The sequence below is a fragment of the Crinia signifera genome, chromosome 2, assembly GCF_055691185.1.
Source record: "Crinia signifera chromosome 2, ASM5569118v1, whole genome shotgun sequence".
Taxonomy (NCBI): domain Eukaryota; kingdom Metazoa; phylum Chordata; class Amphibia; order Anura; family Myobatrachidae; genus Crinia; species Crinia signifera.
Genome location: NC_139218.1, coordinates 258073653 through 258093210, shown reverse-complemented (window position 1 = coordinate 258093210; position 19558 = coordinate 258073653). Strand labels below are relative to the sequence as shown.

The 19558-nt window shown below is 39.7% G+C and overlaps 1 protein-coding gene across 6 annotated transcripts in view; it reads left to right on the top strand.

Moving 5' to 3' along the window:
- TAB3 (TGF-beta activated kinase 1 (MAP3K7) binding protein 3) overlaps positions 1–19558 on the top strand; it is a 59334-nt gene that overhangs the window by 24203 nt on the left and 15573 nt on the right. For 4 of the 6 annotated variants that reach the window (XR_014470469.1, XM_083174350.1, XM_083174349.1 and 1 more), the window contains 4 exons: positions 3495–3693; positions 5715–7119; positions 12246–12406; positions 14637–14730. Coding sequence is in view for 5 of the 6 variants with exons in the window: in XM_083174350.1 (XP_083030476.1) it covers positions 3583–3693; positions 5715–7119; positions 12246–12406; positions 14637–14730 (1771 nt within the window). In the remaining variant the exon portion in view is untranslated. The remainder of the gene's footprint in view (positions 1–3494; positions 3694–5714; positions 7120–12245; positions 12407–14636; positions 14731–19558) is intronic. The other 2 variants (XM_083174351.1, XM_083174352.1) reach the window with 2 other exon arrangements.

Here is a 19558-nt window from a genome sequence, read left to right as displayed (position 1 = left end):
CATAATCGATAGATTTAGGGGGGTATTCAATGTTTGGCGTGCTCCCGCAGTCATCTCCCGACGGGGGAGATGGCTGCGGGGCCCTATTCAATGCTGTCTTCCCTGACAGCATTGAACAGGGGTTCTCGGCAGAACGAGTCCGACATCACAAGCTGTCGGGCTCTTCTCCCGAGAAAAGCCGGAAATAGGCGAGCTCCCGGCCGGAGCTTGTCTATTTCCGCCCTCAACTCGCGGCCACGCCCCTTTCTCGCCGCTCGGCTCGACAGCCTTGCCCCTGACATTGAATACCCTCCTAAATGTGCAGCCCGTCTGACCTGTCCACACCGACCCGATGCGCACCATACCACGCATCGGGTTGAAGGGGAAGTTGAGCACATCTGATTTGGCCCGACTTCTCGGATCGGGCGAAATCGGCCAAGTGTATGGGCATCTTTACTCTACATGTTGTACTACTTTAATTCTTATATATTTTCTCATCACGTTATGACCTATTATTCCCAGATACTTTTATTTAATTATTTTAGCTTTAAAATTTAGTAATTTAAAACACTGAAAATTTTAAATATTATTTTAAAAGTTATAGGGCATGTGTAATAGGGTTTGAGTTTTCCAGAGGTGTCGGACAATCTAAAGGTGCCCATACACGTTACAATTATTGTATACAATATTGTATACAATATCGCATCTCATAGCATATCGGTTTTGCGATGAGATCTAGTACAAAAAGTATGTGCCGCACATACTTTTTGTACTATATCTCATCTCATCGCAAAACCGATATGCTTTGAGATGCGATATTGTATACAATAATTGTAACGTGTATGGGCACCTTTTATTTAGACTTTTTTTTTTTTTTTTTAAGTGGCAGTCATTTATAAGGCAACACCAGGTTACTTTTACCTAAGGGCTTCTAAACACACCTCTGACATGTAGGGCCTCATTCAGGTTGGCTTGCTAAGCAGCGTACATTCGCTGCTTAGCGAGCAGGTTAACACCAGACGAGTGAACACCCACTCACCCTTCACCGAGCGAATTGCTGAATTTCCGTGCGAATGGATGTTAGAATCCAGAGCCATTCACATGCGGCCGTACGGGTGAAAAAAAATTTGATGGTCGCCGACGATTGAAGGATTTTTTTATTTCTTTTTTTATAACCGTTCGCAAAAAAGTCAGTCTGGGCTGTCTTTTATTTGCCACGGTCATGGCCGAATTCAAGGTGAGCACCGATGATGTGAGCAGGCTTCGACATGCCTATGTTCACACATCGTTCACAGAAAATGCTGGGCATTCCCATGGGTCTGCCCACTATCCTCCCCTTTCCACCTCCGTCTGTGCAACCACCTTGGCAAGTGTGATACTCGCTGAAGGCATTTGCACACTGTGTCTGCGCATGCGTAGTTTTGCCCATACGCAGACCCGCAACAGCGGTCCCAGGACCGATTTTGGAAAATAGCGAGCAGGCCTGAATTACCCTTAGTTTGTACTGTTAAATCCTGACCTTCCCACCATACCTCTTCCTCTGGTATTGCTTTACATACTGGAAGTCTTGTGTGAGACTAGCAGCCATTCTAGCCAATCCAGAGAGATTTTTATAAGGATAATATTTTTCAGTGGACTACTAAAAAGAAAAAATCAATCCGTTTCTAGACTCAAATTTAAAAAAAATGCCAATTTCAATTAAACATGATTAGAACACATTTTAGAGATTTCTTCTTTGAATAGATATATATTTGATACATGATATCTTAATGAAAAACTTTCACTATACAAAATCAACTGTGAAACAGAAGTAGCATTTTGCCTTGCATGTTTTTTTTTATCCCGTTAAAGTGGATTTCTGTCCAAATGATATTACCATGGAAAAGCATGAGTGCAAAAAGAGTACCTGACTGAACTCCAGGGTTACCTGGAATATTCTTACATCAAAGTTGTAAATCAGCAGTTGTTATGTAGTCTGTTTGTATTACTGAGTAATGACGTGAAAAGATGCTCAAGTCTGACCATGAGTATCATGGGAGCTGTAGCTGGATTCTACCCAGGGACCAGACCTGTGCAATCTACTTTTACATTGTATAATTTTAATCCGATGCTTCTTTTTGGATAGCATTATATTTCTGAGGTGTATTTATCATTATGCACTGTAATATATATGAGGTCCTCAAATGCTTATTACATGTTTCTGTTAGTATTGATGTATGTGATACTGCGGAAGGTGATAACGCACCAGCCAATCAGCTGTGTTAGAATGACAGCTAGGAGTTAATTTGGCTTGTGCATTATCACCTTCCACGTTATTGCTGCTTTATCACCACTTTATCACTTTACCAGGCTTAATAAATCTTCCCCCAAGATATGCTGGAGTAAGCCGGATAATATGTGCTGTAACTTATGGGATGGAATGTCAAAAAATCACAAAAATACAGAGGACGCATGGTTCACAATGTCTAATGAGATACTTTAAAGGGATTAGGTTTATGCATATGGAAAGTACTTGTGCACAGGGACAATATAGAAACCAATGTGAATAATAGTTGCACTAACGGCAATCTCAGTCTTCACAACTACAAGAGCTTAAACATAACATTTTACAGTCTATTTTTTCAAGAGAAAAAGGAAATACTTTCTGTATTAAAACTAGAGATGTGCAGGTTCGGATTTACTCTGATTGATTTATCCGGATCCCTTTATTGTGTATCAAATGGCACATGTTTTGCATAGCCAAAAACAGGATCCGGATAAATCCGAACCTGCACATCTCTAATTAAAACTGCCTTGGTAATTCAATAATATTTCACATTGCGCATGCACTGGAGCCAAGCATATGAAACGGAGTGTCTTCAAAAGTCTAAAGGTCCCCATACACAGTCCGTTTAACGGATCCGTTTTGTACTTATATAGTACGCATCGCATTGCATGCCTTGTGCATGCGATGCGATGTAAAGCAAGTACAAAAAGCATGTGCAGCACATACTTTTTGTACTGTGCAATGAGATGCGCGGGAGCGCGCATCTCAAAGTACAAAACGGACCGCCGGCGAACAGACCGTGTATGGGAACCTTTAGCCACATGACCACTTGCTCCTCAATGAGAGTACTAGCTGCAATGGGGATTTAAATGTAGCTTAGGTGTTCTGCAGGCACCCTTGCAGAAGTTGGCATACACACACAGAGGGATATATTGCATCTCGTGAAGGACTGATGATAATGGATGCCTGTAATGATACTCTTGACAAGCCGATGGAAGGAGGGAGATTTGGATTTGAAGGAAGAGATGCTTCAAACTCTGCATACAAACCGAAATTTCCATATTCAAATTCATGCACCTCAGACTGAGGACCTGTGTGCTTTATTTGGTCCACATTCCTTAGAATTATGGCTTATTTGCTAGTTGGCTTGCAGAGCTGAACTATGTAGGAAAATGTATTTATATACATATGATCATCTTCTGAAAATGGTTTAAATTGTGACTGATTAGTATTTCTTTGATTTACACAGAAAATGCCAGAAGGGTCCAAAGACCACAACCACTGGTGGGCACTTTGAGTCCCATCATATTCCATCTTAGCCCAGCATCAGTCCAGTCATGGCACAGAAGATGGCACATAGTCAGCAGCTTGATATCCAGGTATTAAATGATCTTCAGCAACGCTACCCTGAGATTCCACTGGAAGTGGTATCTCAGTGCATGATGCAGGTATGTGTTCATGTGATGGACATAGTCACCGAGCTTATGTATTGTGTGTACTGTATGAGTTGTATACCTTTGCACTTACTCTACTCTTAAACGATACCCTACCTACAGTGTACCCTACCTTGTTGGTACTCCCCAACCTGGTTGGTTACTGCCAGTGTTGACAGCTGGACAGGAGAAAGTTGTCAGTAATGGTGTTGTGACTGTGTGGCAGAATTATGCTATTGATTTGAATGTATAGAGCCACATTCCCTGTCCCCTTCTCCTGTATAAACGGCTAAGTTGGTTTGAGACTGCCCTCTTCTCTTTATCAGAATTGTGCTACTAATTAGTCGAAAATGTAGAAATAGACTTTTTGAAGTGATACTAAAATGGTGACAACATTGTCACCCCATAGCAACATGTTAGGAGGGCGGTACTTCTAAAAGGTAGACCAAGACTTGTTAGACTTTCTTTGCAGAAACACGTTGTGTGCATTCATACACAGGGCCATAGTAACTCAATTAGTGCAGTGAGGGTTGTAATATATTTTAAACAGATGCACTGGGTTCATTGGCCATTTAACAAATTTTTAACAGTACTGAGCAATTAGAAATTTCTGTTTAATATATTTTTTTCTGCTTTAATGTCGAGCAAAGTAGACGTGTAGATTATTTTGAACCTGAAGTTCTGCAGCTTTTAATGTGGCACTAAATTATAAATCTTTTTAGTTAGTGATTAGCAGATTTGGATCTACGAGATCTGAGTCCCCCCCCTGAACTTCACAATCCAGGGCAGGATCTGTCTGTCTGTGGGTGGTGGAGTCCGGTGGGCCTACTGTCTTACTCCAGGGTGCCTTGTCTGCTCTGCGGTTTTAGTCCAGGGGTGCCACGTATGCCATATGCCTGGGTAGTGCATGTCTGCCCTATAATCGGGTGCATGTCTGCCCTAACAGTCCTGTGCAGCCGGATATAAGTTCAGTAGTGCTGACCTGTGGAGCCGGATATATGTTCAGTAGTGCTGACCTGTGCAGCCGGATATATGTTCAGTAGTGCTGACCCGTGCAGCCGGATATAAGTTCAGTAGTGCTGACCCGTGCAGCCGGATATCAGTCCAGTAGTGCTGACCCGTGCAGCCGGATATCAGTCCAGTAATGCTGACCCGTGCAGCCGGATATAAGTCCAGTAGTGCTGACCCGTGCAGCCGGATATCAGTCCAGTAGTGCTGACCCGTGCAGCCGGATATCAGTCCAGTAGTGCTGACCCGTGCAGCCGGATATCAGTCCAGTAGTGCTGACCCGTGCAGCCGGATATCAGTCCAGTAGTGCTGACCCGTGCAGCCGGATATCAGTCCAGTAGTGCTGACCCGTGCAGCCGGATATCAGTCCAGTAGTGCTGACCTGTGCAGCCGGATATCATTCCAGTAGTTTCTGCCCTGCTGTTCTGCTCTGTAAACAGACTCAGTCTCGCACAATATAAAAGTGTTGTATATCAAATTAATTCCTCACTCATCCTACTGTGATCGCGACTTAGACGGTTTTTGGCAGAAAAGATGCACAACCCTACCATAGTTGAACAGGACCTGTGCACCTGGCATCTCATACTGCACGGCATATTGAGGCTACATGAATCAGGACACCTTTGTACAAGCAATATTAAAAGACTATTTCCACTTTACATTTCATTTCAACCAAATCTAATTTTTTCCTTACAATGGAAATACAGAAGAGCGAGATGGTGTCAAACATTTGATACCTTGGTAAAGTACCATGTGGTTTTTTTGTTGTTGCTGGGCATCGTCTTACATTTTGCTCTTATACCTTGCAGCAAATTCAAACCTACAGTTTTGTTAATAACTTATTGAAGAAAAAAAAAAAAACCTTAGTAAATGTACCCCATTGTGTGCATAATGCTAACCCATGTGTGATTGTGCTTGCAGTGCATGTCTGTCAGTACTGTCTCCCTATGTCCAACAGTGTAAAATATTGTAATCCAGGCTCTATAGGGTATTTCTAATTTTGATTTTTTTTCTCTTCTATTATAAAGAACAATGGCAACATTGAGGCTTGCTGCAGAGCTCTGACACAAGAAAGCTGCAAGTACCTTTATATGGAGGGCCATAACCCAGAGGACAATAGATCAAACAGCAATCTTTTGCACATTAACCTTGGTATACATCCAGGTGCCAATTTCCATGCAGGAGATGGAGCACTGTTGAATGGACGTCCTTTAGTTCATAGCTCAAGTGATGGGCACATTGATCCACAGCGCGCTCCTGGCAAGCTTATATGTTTGGTTCAGGAGCCTCATTCTGCCCCAGCAGTTGTGACGCAAAATTACAATCCATTTTTCTTGAATGACCAGAGTCGAAACTCGCCAACTCCACCTCCACAGCCCCTTCCACAGCAAGGTGTTAATACATCAGCTATGCAAGCTTCCCTGCCAACATATATGCACATACCTCACTATACTACAAATCCTATAACTGTAACTGTGTCACAAAATATACCTTCTGCTCACAATGTGCCAAGAGCTTTACATATTCATCCTCAAGTTCAAGGCAATCCCTATGGGACTCCGAATTCTATTTACATAAGACAGTCATCACAGAATTCTCCAGGCAGGCAGACGCCTCAGAACACACCTTGGTCACAGTCTTCTCCAGTTCCTCTCAATAACTATAGCCCTTGCCCTCTGCCTGTATATCCTCAAAATTACCAACCTCCACCGTATTCTCCGAAGCAGTCTCCACTTCCACAGTCTGCTTTTCGATCGCCTCCTACATCTCAGTGTACTTCTCCTTATAGCTCACCACAGCATCAAGTGCAGCCTAATCAACTAAGCCACCAAACTTCACATGTTTTTATGCAATCTAGTCCCTCAACTGCTTTGCCTCATACTTATCAGCAAGCTCCACCACCTTATCCAAAGCCAAGTGGCCATTCTGTATCCTATCTTCCCTATGGATCTAGTGTGAGCAAGGCTTCTATGAACAAGATTGAAATTACAGTGGAATCGCCACAAAGACCAGGAACTGCTATGAATAGAAGTCCTTCACCAATCAATAATCAATCTTCCCAACGGAGTCCACATTCTTCATATTCCCCGAATGCACGGTCAGGTTCTCCTTCGAGGGTGATACCTGGCCAGCCAAAGACTCCATATGGTGTTAACCCATTATATATAACTTACACACAACCACAAGCCTCCACAGGCTCTCCATCCCCTTCTCATTTATTGATGTCCCCACCTAACCCAACTGTTTTTAAAATTACTGTTGCCCGGGCCCCCACTGAAAACCTTTTAAACATTGTGGACCAGGAGCAACATCCTGGAGCTCCAGAACCCATACAACCTATTTCATTAATGCCAATATCAGGTGTGGAAAAGGGAATTCACAAATTCCATAGAAGTTCCAGTTCCGGCTCGGATGATTATGCATATACTCAAGGTAATATTTTTTTTCTTCTTTTAAGGAGCAGAAGTTATATTGTGAATCTATTAAAATCTATATTGCTGTAAATCATTTAAAGTATGTAATTTGATATTTTGTTAATCTGGATTTTAAGGAGAAAAATTGTAATTGTTGTCTTGTATTTAATATCTTTTGAACTATCCAGCCACCTGTACTTAAAATATTATGATCATTTTTGGTTTTACTTTAATAATCTTTTTACATTGATGTTTCCTCACCCACTATAGCTGCAGTCGCGCCAACTGTCGTTTTAGCGCAGAATGTCATGTGCAACTAACTTGGCATGCGTCAAGTATTGTTTTTGCCCAAATATGCGTCTGAATTGCAATGTTATATAATAAAATCCACTTCACAAGAATTGACTCATTTGATATGACACTTGCATGTGGCTGTGTCTTAATCTATACACAGAGGGCTACATCACAGCACAACTGTCACATATCAAATTAATCCGTGCAGTCTCCTCTTTAGTGGTTTTGTCCATTGCATTGCTATTAAGACATATATTCAATTAGGACGCTAGGTGCAGTTCACTTCAATTGATGGTGTATGAGGACACATCTGTAACTGAGGATTTTTTTTGAAACCTTGTGTAATCACCATTAGAATTGTGCTTGCATTGGAAATGTAAATGAAGAGTTCAAATACTCAAATATCAAATAATTGTTAATGTAAATTATATTGCTTTTAGAAACGAATATCTCCCAAGAAATGTCAAAATTACTATACAGTGACAGTTCAGATTCCTATTGACAGAACAAGCATCAGCGGACTTAATGTTTCTATGGTGCTTGTGTAGTGAGTCTGTGCTGTGAAATATTTCCTATGAGTCAGAAGTATGTACTCTGCTTAATCCATAATCCGTGTGGGATTATGCCTGTAATACTAGTATGCACATACTGCAAATAAATGTTTTACACATGTAAGAAAGGGGTAGCTTCATTGGATTTAAAAGGTATGTATTATTGGCCAGTCTCTTTCATATTCATTTATTTGTTTGCATGAAGTACCGAAGGTTATAGGAAAATTGTTTTGGTCCAGGTTTGCACGGGCATAGATGTGCATAGTGAAGAAGTGAGAGTACATTTCACACTAGAGCTTCAGAGATGCAAAAATAGGTTTAATCAGATTGTGTGAGGGAGGCTGACATTCATCACGCATTACTCATATATGTGTCCCAGCAGGTGAAAAACCGAGCATTGGTTTGTAACATAGGAGACTACTAAAGTATATGTTTACTTTATTTATTCTTAATCTGGTTTAACATTGTCTAACTGCGAACAGTATTTTTGAGTAGTAATTTTAAAACGAATTTTATACTACTCCTTTTCAGTGTAGAACACTTTTCTGTGTGTAGACTGCCCTGTTGTCTTTGTTGGGATTCAGTCCATGGCGAAAAGATCCTTTGTGACCATCAAAACCAGAAGTGACCCCTAAGACTATTTGTGCAATGCTGAAAAGAGACCACTAACTATACCGCTTCAACTAAATATTCTCTAATGTTTAAATCTATACTAATGCTGTGTACACACGTACAATTTGACATTCGATTTTGACTATATAGTCAAAATCAAATCATGATCGCATATGCGTTGTATGCAGAACATGTTTTTAAGCTTTCTATCCCGGTTCGATTCCGATGCGTGCTCCCGTTCAGCTGAAATTGAAAAAGCCAAATAGACAGTGCAGCAATGACTATATAGTGCAGATTGAATGTAGATAGCATGAATTGTATGTAAATAGTACAGAGATAGCAAGGATTGCATAGCAGTTGAATCTTAACTCAAATAGCTCACAGTGTGTACACACCATAAGATTGCATTTAATTTTACACACAGCTTAAATATTTTGATATTCTCCCTTTTTTAAAGCAAACTTCCCTGTAGACCAAATATTTTTTGTTTTAATCTGTTGCCCTGTTCTCCTTAATAGTTAGTGTTCAAGTAGACCAATAAATGATGATACAGTATTGAGACATATTTTTAGTATCCAAAAAGGAAGTTTTACTACAATGGGGAAGTTTTGTGAAGAAGCCGTGGTGATAGCAAAAAGTTTATTGAGAAGACTTAAACAAATAAATAAATACAAAAAAACATAAGTTGCTACAATAGAATACAAATAGTAATTTGATATTAGTTAACATATATCTTCAAATAATTGGGTTTTAATTCCCAAATTGTAATATTCTGTAGATGATCTTAAACTATGTACATGTTGTAATTATTAGATGTAAAAGATCCATTTGTAAATTAACAACGCAGAATGAACAATATAGCACTAAAACACTCAATATCTCATTAACACATCCCTGAGTCCCCCTGCCAAACATGTAGCCACTGGTGATATTGTCAGATTGTGCAAAAGTAAAAACGGTGAAACCATATAGCGCTACCCTTGTATGTTTGACAAAATCACATAACTTATATTGAAGTGAGGATCCAAAGATTTTCAAGGTTTTCTGGGCACCTGAAATGATAGTAATGATATCCCCTGATCCCAATTTAATGGGATTTTTTTGGAAGTCGGGGTATATCACCAAAAACAGCTCATTGTGCAGTAACCAAAATTAACATAAATTTTTATTTATATACAGGAAACTCACAAGAATAGTTGAAAAAAAGGCATATAATCACATCTTTATGGCACGACTGCAAAAACGTCCATCCAGTCAGATCCAGGACTTTAGTTGTTCTGATAGAGGGTCCAGGCACCGGTATCCCCAGTCCTCAGCAAGTCCAGAATCAGTGGAGGGTCGCAACACAGCCACAGGGTATTTCACAGCATGTATCACACTTTATGCATTTCGGACTCCTTTGTCCTTCGTCAGAAGTGTGAAGCATGCTGATATCGGAAGTCCTTATATCCCCAGGCCAGTTACAAATGCACTGACCCCATTGGTGGTTCGGAATAGTTAACATGTGTCCACAATAATCTAAATAACACACAGTTCTCACGGCGTCCTGGCCGCGATTACCGGAAGTAGCGGTACGCGTCACTTCCGCCCGCACCTCTGTGACTTTTGTGATGACGCAGCCAGGTCCCGGCTTTTCCTCCCCTTCCGCCAGAGGTGACGCTAACGTTTGGCAGTTACCATGGCAACCGGAGCTCCGTGGAACTACATAGAGACCAGGTCCCAGCTTCTACTTTCCTTCCGCCGGAGGTGACACCAACGTTTGTCAGTCACCATGGCGACCGGAACTCCGTGGAGCTACAAAGAGGCCATTAATCCTTATTGAATCCACCATTTTATTGAAGCCTCAATGGGTTATAATGGAATGTTATATATGTGCTGGAATGCACTTGTAATCTTTTTTATGTGGGTAAGACATCCATAAATATAAAAGTACGGATGTCTGAACGTTTACAATATTAGAAAAGGAGTTGAAACACATTCTGTCTCCTCCCATTTTAAACAGACCCACAACAAAAATGAATGTTTTATAAAAAAAAATTGGGGCATTGTGCAAATCCTTCCAAAGTCTAGAACCAGAGATATTGAAAAAAGACTTTCAAAAACTGAGATGGAATGGATTTTTAAACTTAAAACTTTAGCCCCATCTGGTCTTAACACTGAGTTTGAACTCAAATGCTTTTTAGAATAATTGTCACTCATTGCAGATCTTAACTTTTTTATGTAAATTAATGTTCTTCGTAGTGTATTTATTGATTTGTTATTACTGTTTTATTTCCCCATGTATCTGATTACTGCACATTTTTTCTGGTAAATTATTTATAGATATTTACTATGGACATGGACAGTTCATTATAACCCATTGAGGCTTCAATAAAATGGTGGATTCAATAAGGATTAATGGCCTCTTTGTAGCTCCACGGAGTTCCGGTCACCATGGTGACTGACAAACGTTGGTGTCACCTCTGGCGGAAGGGAAGTAGAAGCCGTGACCTGGTCTCTATGTAGTTCCACGGAGCTCCGGTTGCCATGGTAACTGCCAAACGTTAGCGTCACCTCTGGCGGAAGGGGAGGAAAAGCCGGGACCTGGCAGCGTCATCACAAAAGTCACAGAGGTGACTTTAACTATTCCGAACCACCAATGGGGTCAGTGCATTTGTAACTGGCCTGGGGATATAAGGACTTCCGATATCAGCATGCTTCACACTTCTGACGAAGGACAAAGGAGTCCGAAATGCATCAAGTGTGATACATGCTGTGAAATACCCTGTGGCTGTGTTGCGACCCTCCACTGATTCTGGACTTGCTGAGGACTGGGGATACCGGTGCCTGGACCCTCTATCAGAACAACTAAAGTCCTGGATCTGACTGGATGGACGTTTTTGCAGTCGTGCCATAAGGATGTGATTATATGCCTTTTTTTCAACTATTCTTGTGAGTTTCCTGTATATAAATAAAAATTTATGTTAATTTTGGTTACTGCACAATGAGCTGTTTTTGGTGATATACCCCGACTTCCAAAAAAATCCCATTAAATTGGGATCAGGGGATATCATTACTATCATTTCAGGTGCCCAGAGAACCTTGAAAATCTTTGGATCATCACTTCAATATAAGTTATGTGATTTTGTCAAACATACAAGGGTAGCGCTATATGGTTTCACCGTTTTTACTTTTGCACAATTGTCACAACTTTTGAGTGTTTGTTTGACAGGACACTTGGTGTTTATCATAAGCTGCTGTATCTTGTCAATCTGCGCTTCTTTGGATAATAACCCTCTTCTGGAAGATATTGTCAGATTTTGAAGAGGACAGGGGAGCGTGCATATAGTGGTTACACTAACTAATTCACGATAATATCATTATGGTGCATATCCTTAATGCAAATCTCATAGTATGCACCCACTTAAAATGTCTCAGGTTTTATAAAAGAAAGACTGAATGGAATCTAAAAATGCAACTTAATTCTTCTAATAGTACAGAAAAATTAACCCTTTTTGTGCTCATGTGCAGCATATTTCTCACCTTATTTTATGGTCCTATACATTGACCACATTCCCTCTTTATTATTTGTCAGAAATTAAAAGTAATAGCTTGTATAAGTCTTAGTGAATGGAGAACACTATTTCTTTATGATTTGCAATGGCTTGTAGAGAACAGTGCCAACTTTGAATACATACATTATTTCTAGCCTTATTATTGCACCAGCGTGCAAGAATGGAGAGACTTGCAAAAGAGCTTAAATTTGAAAAGGAGGGACTGGAGAAGCTGAAAGCAGAAGTGAATGGAATGGAGCATGATTTGATGCAAAGACGCCTCAGAAGAGTCAACTGTACAACATCAATTCCAACTGTAAGTCGTCTCCCAGGTCTCTTACACTATTTCCATCTATGGGGCAATACTATTCTCTGCGACATTCGGGTGTGCACATCACAGATAATTACATTACACTAACATTGCACATGTGTGCCTGACATTCTGCCTCTGATCATTTCTGTGGTAGCTGACAGCCATCACCGCTAATTGAATTACACCCTATGTCTAAACTCCACTGACGCAAGCATATAATTCCCAACCCGTTGCCTAGGTTTTTGCTTTGCTTTGCATATAATTAAAGACAAGTCTAGCATTGTAACGAACACATAAATATTTGTTCTACTAAATTTCAAATGAAGTGCTTATTCATTTTTACGATAGCATGTCTAATTTCCTGGCTTTGAACGTTTTATTCATTGGTACCTAGAATATACACTATTGACTCCAATAGTGGTATGAAGAAGAGTTTACAATGCTGGGGCCGCTGCAATTGGCCAATAAGTGCTCAGCCAGTCGTTACCATGCTGACATGAGTTCCCCCATTAGGGTTTATATCTCATTTGTGGATGTAGTTGTGTATTGAAACAAGAAAACGTGTGTTTGCAGTCAGTGGTATGAACTGAAACGATGATTAAGTCCAACATATTCTCATGTAGAAACCTACCATTCTCTATAAAAAAGGCAAACCCGTTAAAGACGTGCAATGAATAAAAGGGAAAAGTAAATCTTTCTGTTACACATGTGCAGGATGTCAAAATATCAATATAGCCAGAGCCGCATCAGTCCGGAATATGTTTTCCAAGTAACCGGAAGAGTCTTCGGTATGAAAGGTTCCCTAAACCGCAACAGCGAGGGAATTGAATATATCCTGGAATGATTTTGTGCCTTCCAGTATATAGAGACTACAAAATTAAAATTTGAAGTGATCAGATTCATCTATAAAATAATAAATTGGGAGGTGATAAGTAAATCAAGCCCATCTCTAGAGCTAAAGCCAAATGGATTTACAGTATGAAACCCTTCATCACCAGCGGTCAAAAGAAGATAAAAAAATAACATTATTTCGTAATAATTTATTTGGTATAATGAATTCATTTTCTTTTCCTCTACCTAACAAAACCTTTACATCCTTATAGTAACTTGTGCAAGTGCAGCCACATATGAAATTCGTTATATAGATACAATTTTGACAGCTGTGAGCTTCCGTACTGTTCGCTCACCATGGCTGCTTTTGGCCTATGTGTATATCACAGCAGCCATAATCCATAGAGGTAGCTGAAAGCAGAATTTTATACCGATCTGAACAAATTTAGGATTAACAGGGCAAGCAAAGTATTTGGGTCCCCAAAGGAATGTAACTTTTTCCTAATCAATACACAACTGCATCTGCAAAGTAGCTATAAGCACTTAACTTGTTTGCACCTGCAAATACTGTACTTGTTTTTGTCTTCCAATACATTTTAATTACATAGCCAGCAAATTTGCACAACAATTATTCATACTTGTCATATACATTTTAGTATTTTTAGCACTATATTTTTGTACAAATATTGGCCCTTATTCAGATCTGATTGCAGTACAAATTTGTTTTCAAAATGGGCAAAACCATGTGCATTGCAGGTGGGGCAGATGTAACCTGTGCAGAGAGAGTTACATTTGGGTGGGGTGTGTTGAAACTGAAATCTAAATTGCAGTGTAAAAATAATGCAACTAGTATTTACCCTGCACATAAACAAAATAACTCACACAGAGATAACTCTGTGCACATGTTACATCTGCCCCACCTGCAGTGCACATAGTTTTTCCCATTTTGAGAACAAATTTGTACTGCGATCAGATCTGAATAAGGGTCATTGTTAGGTTTACATTCACCCTGTCAGCAGCATCTATTTCCCTTCACAATATCTAGTGGGAGTGCCGATCATATGTTTCTAGCAGCAAAATATTATGGAGTTTATCCTTCTTTTTTAGATAGTTTTGTGGTCACGTCTATTGGTTACTCTGACTAATTAGAGAATGACAGGAACATGAATTTACAGATGAAATTGAATTGGACATTATGTGTGCAACACAGTAACCGAGCAAGTTCTGCTTGTGCTGCATTGTTCCTTATGTATCTAAGGTTTCTAAACCAAGCCTATTTCATATTTAATGTATTGAAGTAAATTAGAATCATGCTATAATAAGTAACTACACATGATTTATTTGTAGAGGTCCTGTAATTAACTTTTTTGCTGCATTTTTTCATTTTTATCTGTCTTCTCAGCCAGAAGAGATGACCAGATTGAGGAGCCTAAATAGGCAGCTCCAAATAAATATAGATTGTACACTGAAAGAAGTTGACCTGCTTCAGTCAAGAGGTAGAGATCAAAGTTCTTACTTGGCACTGAAAATATAACAGCGGTTAATAACATTATAAAATACATTTAAGAGTAATTGATTAAGACATTTTACTTTACAAGGGTGTATGTTCTGTATTTTATTCTACTATTTTAACATGACCTTTTACATAAACTATAGGTTATTGAGGGCTATTAAAAAATGTTTTCTTTTGGGTGTTTTTACCCACCTTTCAGATAGGCGGACCTCACATCCTTTGAACTGATGTTCAGGCCCCCTATTCATTTGCTTTGTTATATCGTTTGGATGGCTAATTTGGTGTAGGAGGGCTTCAATATCGCAAGCATTTCAACTCGCTGTTCTTTTTGTTACCTATATTGCCTGTGTTGCACAACACCGCGCTGCCAAAAGATTATCAATATAAGCTTTAAGGGTAAAAAAAACAACCAGGAAAACCTATCATGTGAGTGGAAAAATTACAAAAATGTTAAGACAAATACAGCAGGCAGGGCTGTGATACTAGAGGTGAAGTGATGCTGTTATTACATACAAAGAACAGCTGCACCTGTCAGCTCTGTGAGAGCTGAAGAGAGAAGTGCAGGGGACAAGAGCATTGTCAAGAGGTAGGGCATGCAGCACTCTAACAGCAGTGCTTGATAAATATTATTCTTCACAAATAAAAACTGAGCCTGACCACTCTGTGAAAGCTGAGGAGATAATGTGCAGGTGACAGGAGCTGGTTCTGCTGTGCATATGTGTAGCAGGACTGTTACACAAACAAACAAAAAAATATAGAGGCTGACAACACTAACCCTAATAGTGTTATACAGCAGCAGCAAACAGAGCGATGTTAGAATAAACAAAACAGGTCCCAAAGACTGCGTCCACCGCTGGCTGCTTTGCCCCACAAAGCTCATCTCATGGCAATAGAAGAGCCATCTTCATGCAGTATTAATCAAAACCTTCTGCCCAGTGTTAATGCACTGGAAGCTTACTACGGAGAGAGCTGCAGAGGAACGGCAAACTACTCAAATAGCACCAGGAATGGTGTCCCACTATGCCCTAGAAGGTAGCCACGATATAGGTGGTATGAACCCCTTTTTAAAATGTCCCCTTCACCCCTTAAATTTAAAAATAAAAAAAATAACCAAAATTAATGAAAAAACAGATAAAACATTGCTTTTTAAAGAAAAAAAAGTAATCCCCACCCAGGTGAATAAAAAGATGTGAAAATGAAACCCACTGTGAATAAAAGATGTTGTGAAAACTGCCAACTTACATAAGACGAATTAAAAAATAAGAGAATTGAAAATCATACTAATATCACAACATATAAACATTGTGGGGGGGAAAAAGGTGAATGGGCGTGAAAAAGGGAAAAACAACAATTGAATACCCCCCAATCATGTTTACTTCCCATCGAAATCAGAAGATGTCCATCAGTTCAGAAGTGGCAGAAACCAGCAGAACCCAGGTATACTAATCTATTGATCTGAGAAGGGGTCTTCATGTAAGAAAGCCATAACTTTGAAATGGAAACAAGGCCAAGGTATGCTTAAAAACATAGGAACTCTGGTGCAGAAAAATGGCAGCAGGTTTTCTGGAATGATGAGTCAGAAGTTTAAATATTTGTAACCGAAGGCAATTTGTTTGCCAAAGGGCTTGATAGCAAAATAATGAGTGTCTGCAGGGAACGGTGGAGCATGGTGGAGGTTTCTTGTAAGTTTTGGGCTGTATTTTAATAAATGGAGTTGGGAATTTGCTCAGGATTAATGGTTTCCTGAATTCCGAGAAATACAGGCAAGTACATATCCATCTGATTGGCTCCAAATATATTCTGCAGCAGGAAAACAACCCCAAAACCACAGCCATTGTCATGAAGAATTGTCTTCAGCTTAAAAAAGGAAGTCCTGAAAGTAATGATATGGACCCTACAGAGCCCTGATCTCAAAATCATTGAGTCTGTCTTGATTTACGTGACGAGACAGAAGAATTTAAGCAAGTTTACATACACAAAAGATCTGTGGTTAGCGATGTTTTGAACAACCTCCCTGCTGAGTTCCTTCAAAAATTGTGTGCAAGTGTACCTAGAAGCACTCATGCTGTTCTAAAAGATAATAGACACATAAACATTGATTTGATTTAGCTTTCTCAACTGTTCATTCACTTTGCATTTGTTTAAGTAATAAAAATAACTTATGATCATGTCTATTTCTGAAAGCATTCTTACTTCAACATCAAATTGGACTGTATAATATGTCTTCTGTGGGAAAGTTATGTTGCCAAATTTAGGAGTTATGACAACATAGTCCTAGTCCAAGACCGTAAGCTTGGGGAATGTTCCTTGAGATAATTTGACAGCTGTCCATGAGAGAACAGATCTTTTATTCGTGTCTTTAGTTCTCAAAGGAGATTACATAGTTTTGTACCAATACATGATGGAGAATGTGGTTATTTAGCAGCAGTGTAGAAGTATCTGGTTCAAACTGTCTCAGTTGCCTATACTATGTATAGGTTACAAGTTTTACTTGTACACCAAAACATACAGTTTTGGTTTATTGAAATATTGAAATTCTAAATATTTAATTAAATAATAAACTCTATTTTTTTTTTTTTTGTACAGGTTGATTTAATAAGGTGAGGGGAAGGTTCTATTGATTGTTATAGTATACAGGAATGTTGATTGGTTTGGGGGAAAGGCAAGATAAGTTATCAGTTTGGTGCTTCTGGACACCTATTAAGGGCTCTTGTATCTGTACGGAATTATATGGAGCAGCGGATAGGAAGTGTCCCCTTGTACAAATTATGCCTGATAGAGCCCCTTGTACATGTTATGCCTGATAGAGCCCATTGCAGAAATGATGCCAGATAGATACCCTTGTGTATACATTACACCAGATAGAGCACATTATGTACCTTATTTCTGGTAGAGACCCTTATATCCTTTGTCAGGTAGAGTGCTGCTACTTCCTTTTTTTCCATTCCTCTGTTCCTCTACTTTATTGTCTACGCTGGTAAATGTAGACTGCTTGTGTGCATTGTCTTACAGCCAAACTAACAGTTCAGAGTTATGCTAAAATGATTCTTCGTAATATTGAACTCTGGCTTTGATGGCTAAATAATGTAAGTGAGCAGCATACTGTTCTAGTATCTCTACTCGATAAACTATTTGGGACGACAGTCACATCCAGGCAGTGATGGGCATCATGAACTCTCAGATATTAACATATTAATATTTTTTGAACGCTATACTTTAGTGACGTGCATTCTATCTAAATGATATGGCTTCTTATTTTTGGATATGAAGAAACAAGACAAATCTTCGATTTTTACGGTCATCCAAATTAAACTCCACATAGGACCGTAAGACTATCACTTGACATTAGATTGCATCTTGTATGGCAAACTTAAATGTTCCTCATTGACAATAAATTTATTATTATTCACAATATGGGGGTACTTGGGGGTACTTGAAAACTTGAGTTTAAAATCACTGATCGAGTAGGAAAAGAGTACTTTTGAAATAAGATAGATATTTGTGGACCAGAGTGATGATTGAGATGGTTTTGAGGATGTCCTGGTGTGAGGAGTGCATGATGGAAAATGACAAAATTTCTGTCAAGCTACACCTTCATCAAGCTATGATTTAATAAAGGTCCATCTGGATGGATATGTTGCTTTTTGTGTATGAGCGGATAATTGCATTCATAATAAAATCGCTTCTAATATTAGCACTTCTTTAGTGTGTCAGTGCTGACCTGATTAATAGCTGTTAGATCATGCATTCTTACTGTGATACTGCACTCACACCCAAAAGAATAGGAAGAAATGGTGCACCTCTCATTTGTAATGTATAGGGTGCATAAGGGCATCCGAATAGACAGAGGAGGAATGCTCAACATTAATTAAAAGCTGCACATTCCTAAGTGTTAAGGACCCCAATGAGTATTGCAGCCAGACACAGCGCTCACTGTGGAGGGATTTTCTGAACTCCCTGTATAAACATTTTGTATCTGCCCTATACATGCAGTGGACAAAAATGTGAACCACTTGGCTAAGCAATTGTTTTCACATTGCTGTGGCGTATATATATTAATTAAGCAAACAGTATCTCAGTATAGGTAGTGTCATACCAGCAAATATTCGATTGCCCTGGTTGGCTGGAATAGCTGCAGTAGGAAACCTTGTTGTCTCTGATGGGGAGGTAATTGCATGTGCTTGTCAGGTTCAGTGACCAAGACACCTAAACTTGCTAATGTTTGATAAATAACAGTAGGGGGGATGTGGGGAAGTTATGGGGAAGAAGTGGTATCTGCACATGTTGTGTGTTGCTACCGCTTCTCCCCCATGTATAATGATGATGGTTTGTGGTAAATTACAGGGTTTCTATGCACCCCTGTCCATATTGTCATTGCTAAAAAAGAGCAGGCCAATGTGTGGGGCAAATGTATGAATGGTCAGCGCTGACTGCTTCCTGTTTTGCAGTTATCAATTTACACAGCTGCAGGATCAATTTACACAGCTGCAGGGTGGCGATGCCCTATCTCCACAGCAGGGGCAGTGCTGTGCCTGCTTGTCAGCTCTGGGCTGCGTAGGAGATCCCATGTGAGTAGCGAGAGCTTGCGCGTGCCCAGAAGAGCTGACCAGGCGGGCAGAGACAGCACGCTGTGCGCAGAAGGGGGGCATTGCTGGAAGGGTGAGTTTTTGCTCTTGCTTCAGGGTACAAGATGTTAATATATCATCCTGCTTTGCCTCGGTAATGAGGTGAAGCAAGAAGTGTTATAGCAGCGCAATAAGTGCCACTATAATACATCTCCCAAAGTATCCAAGAAGATAAAGAAACTATAT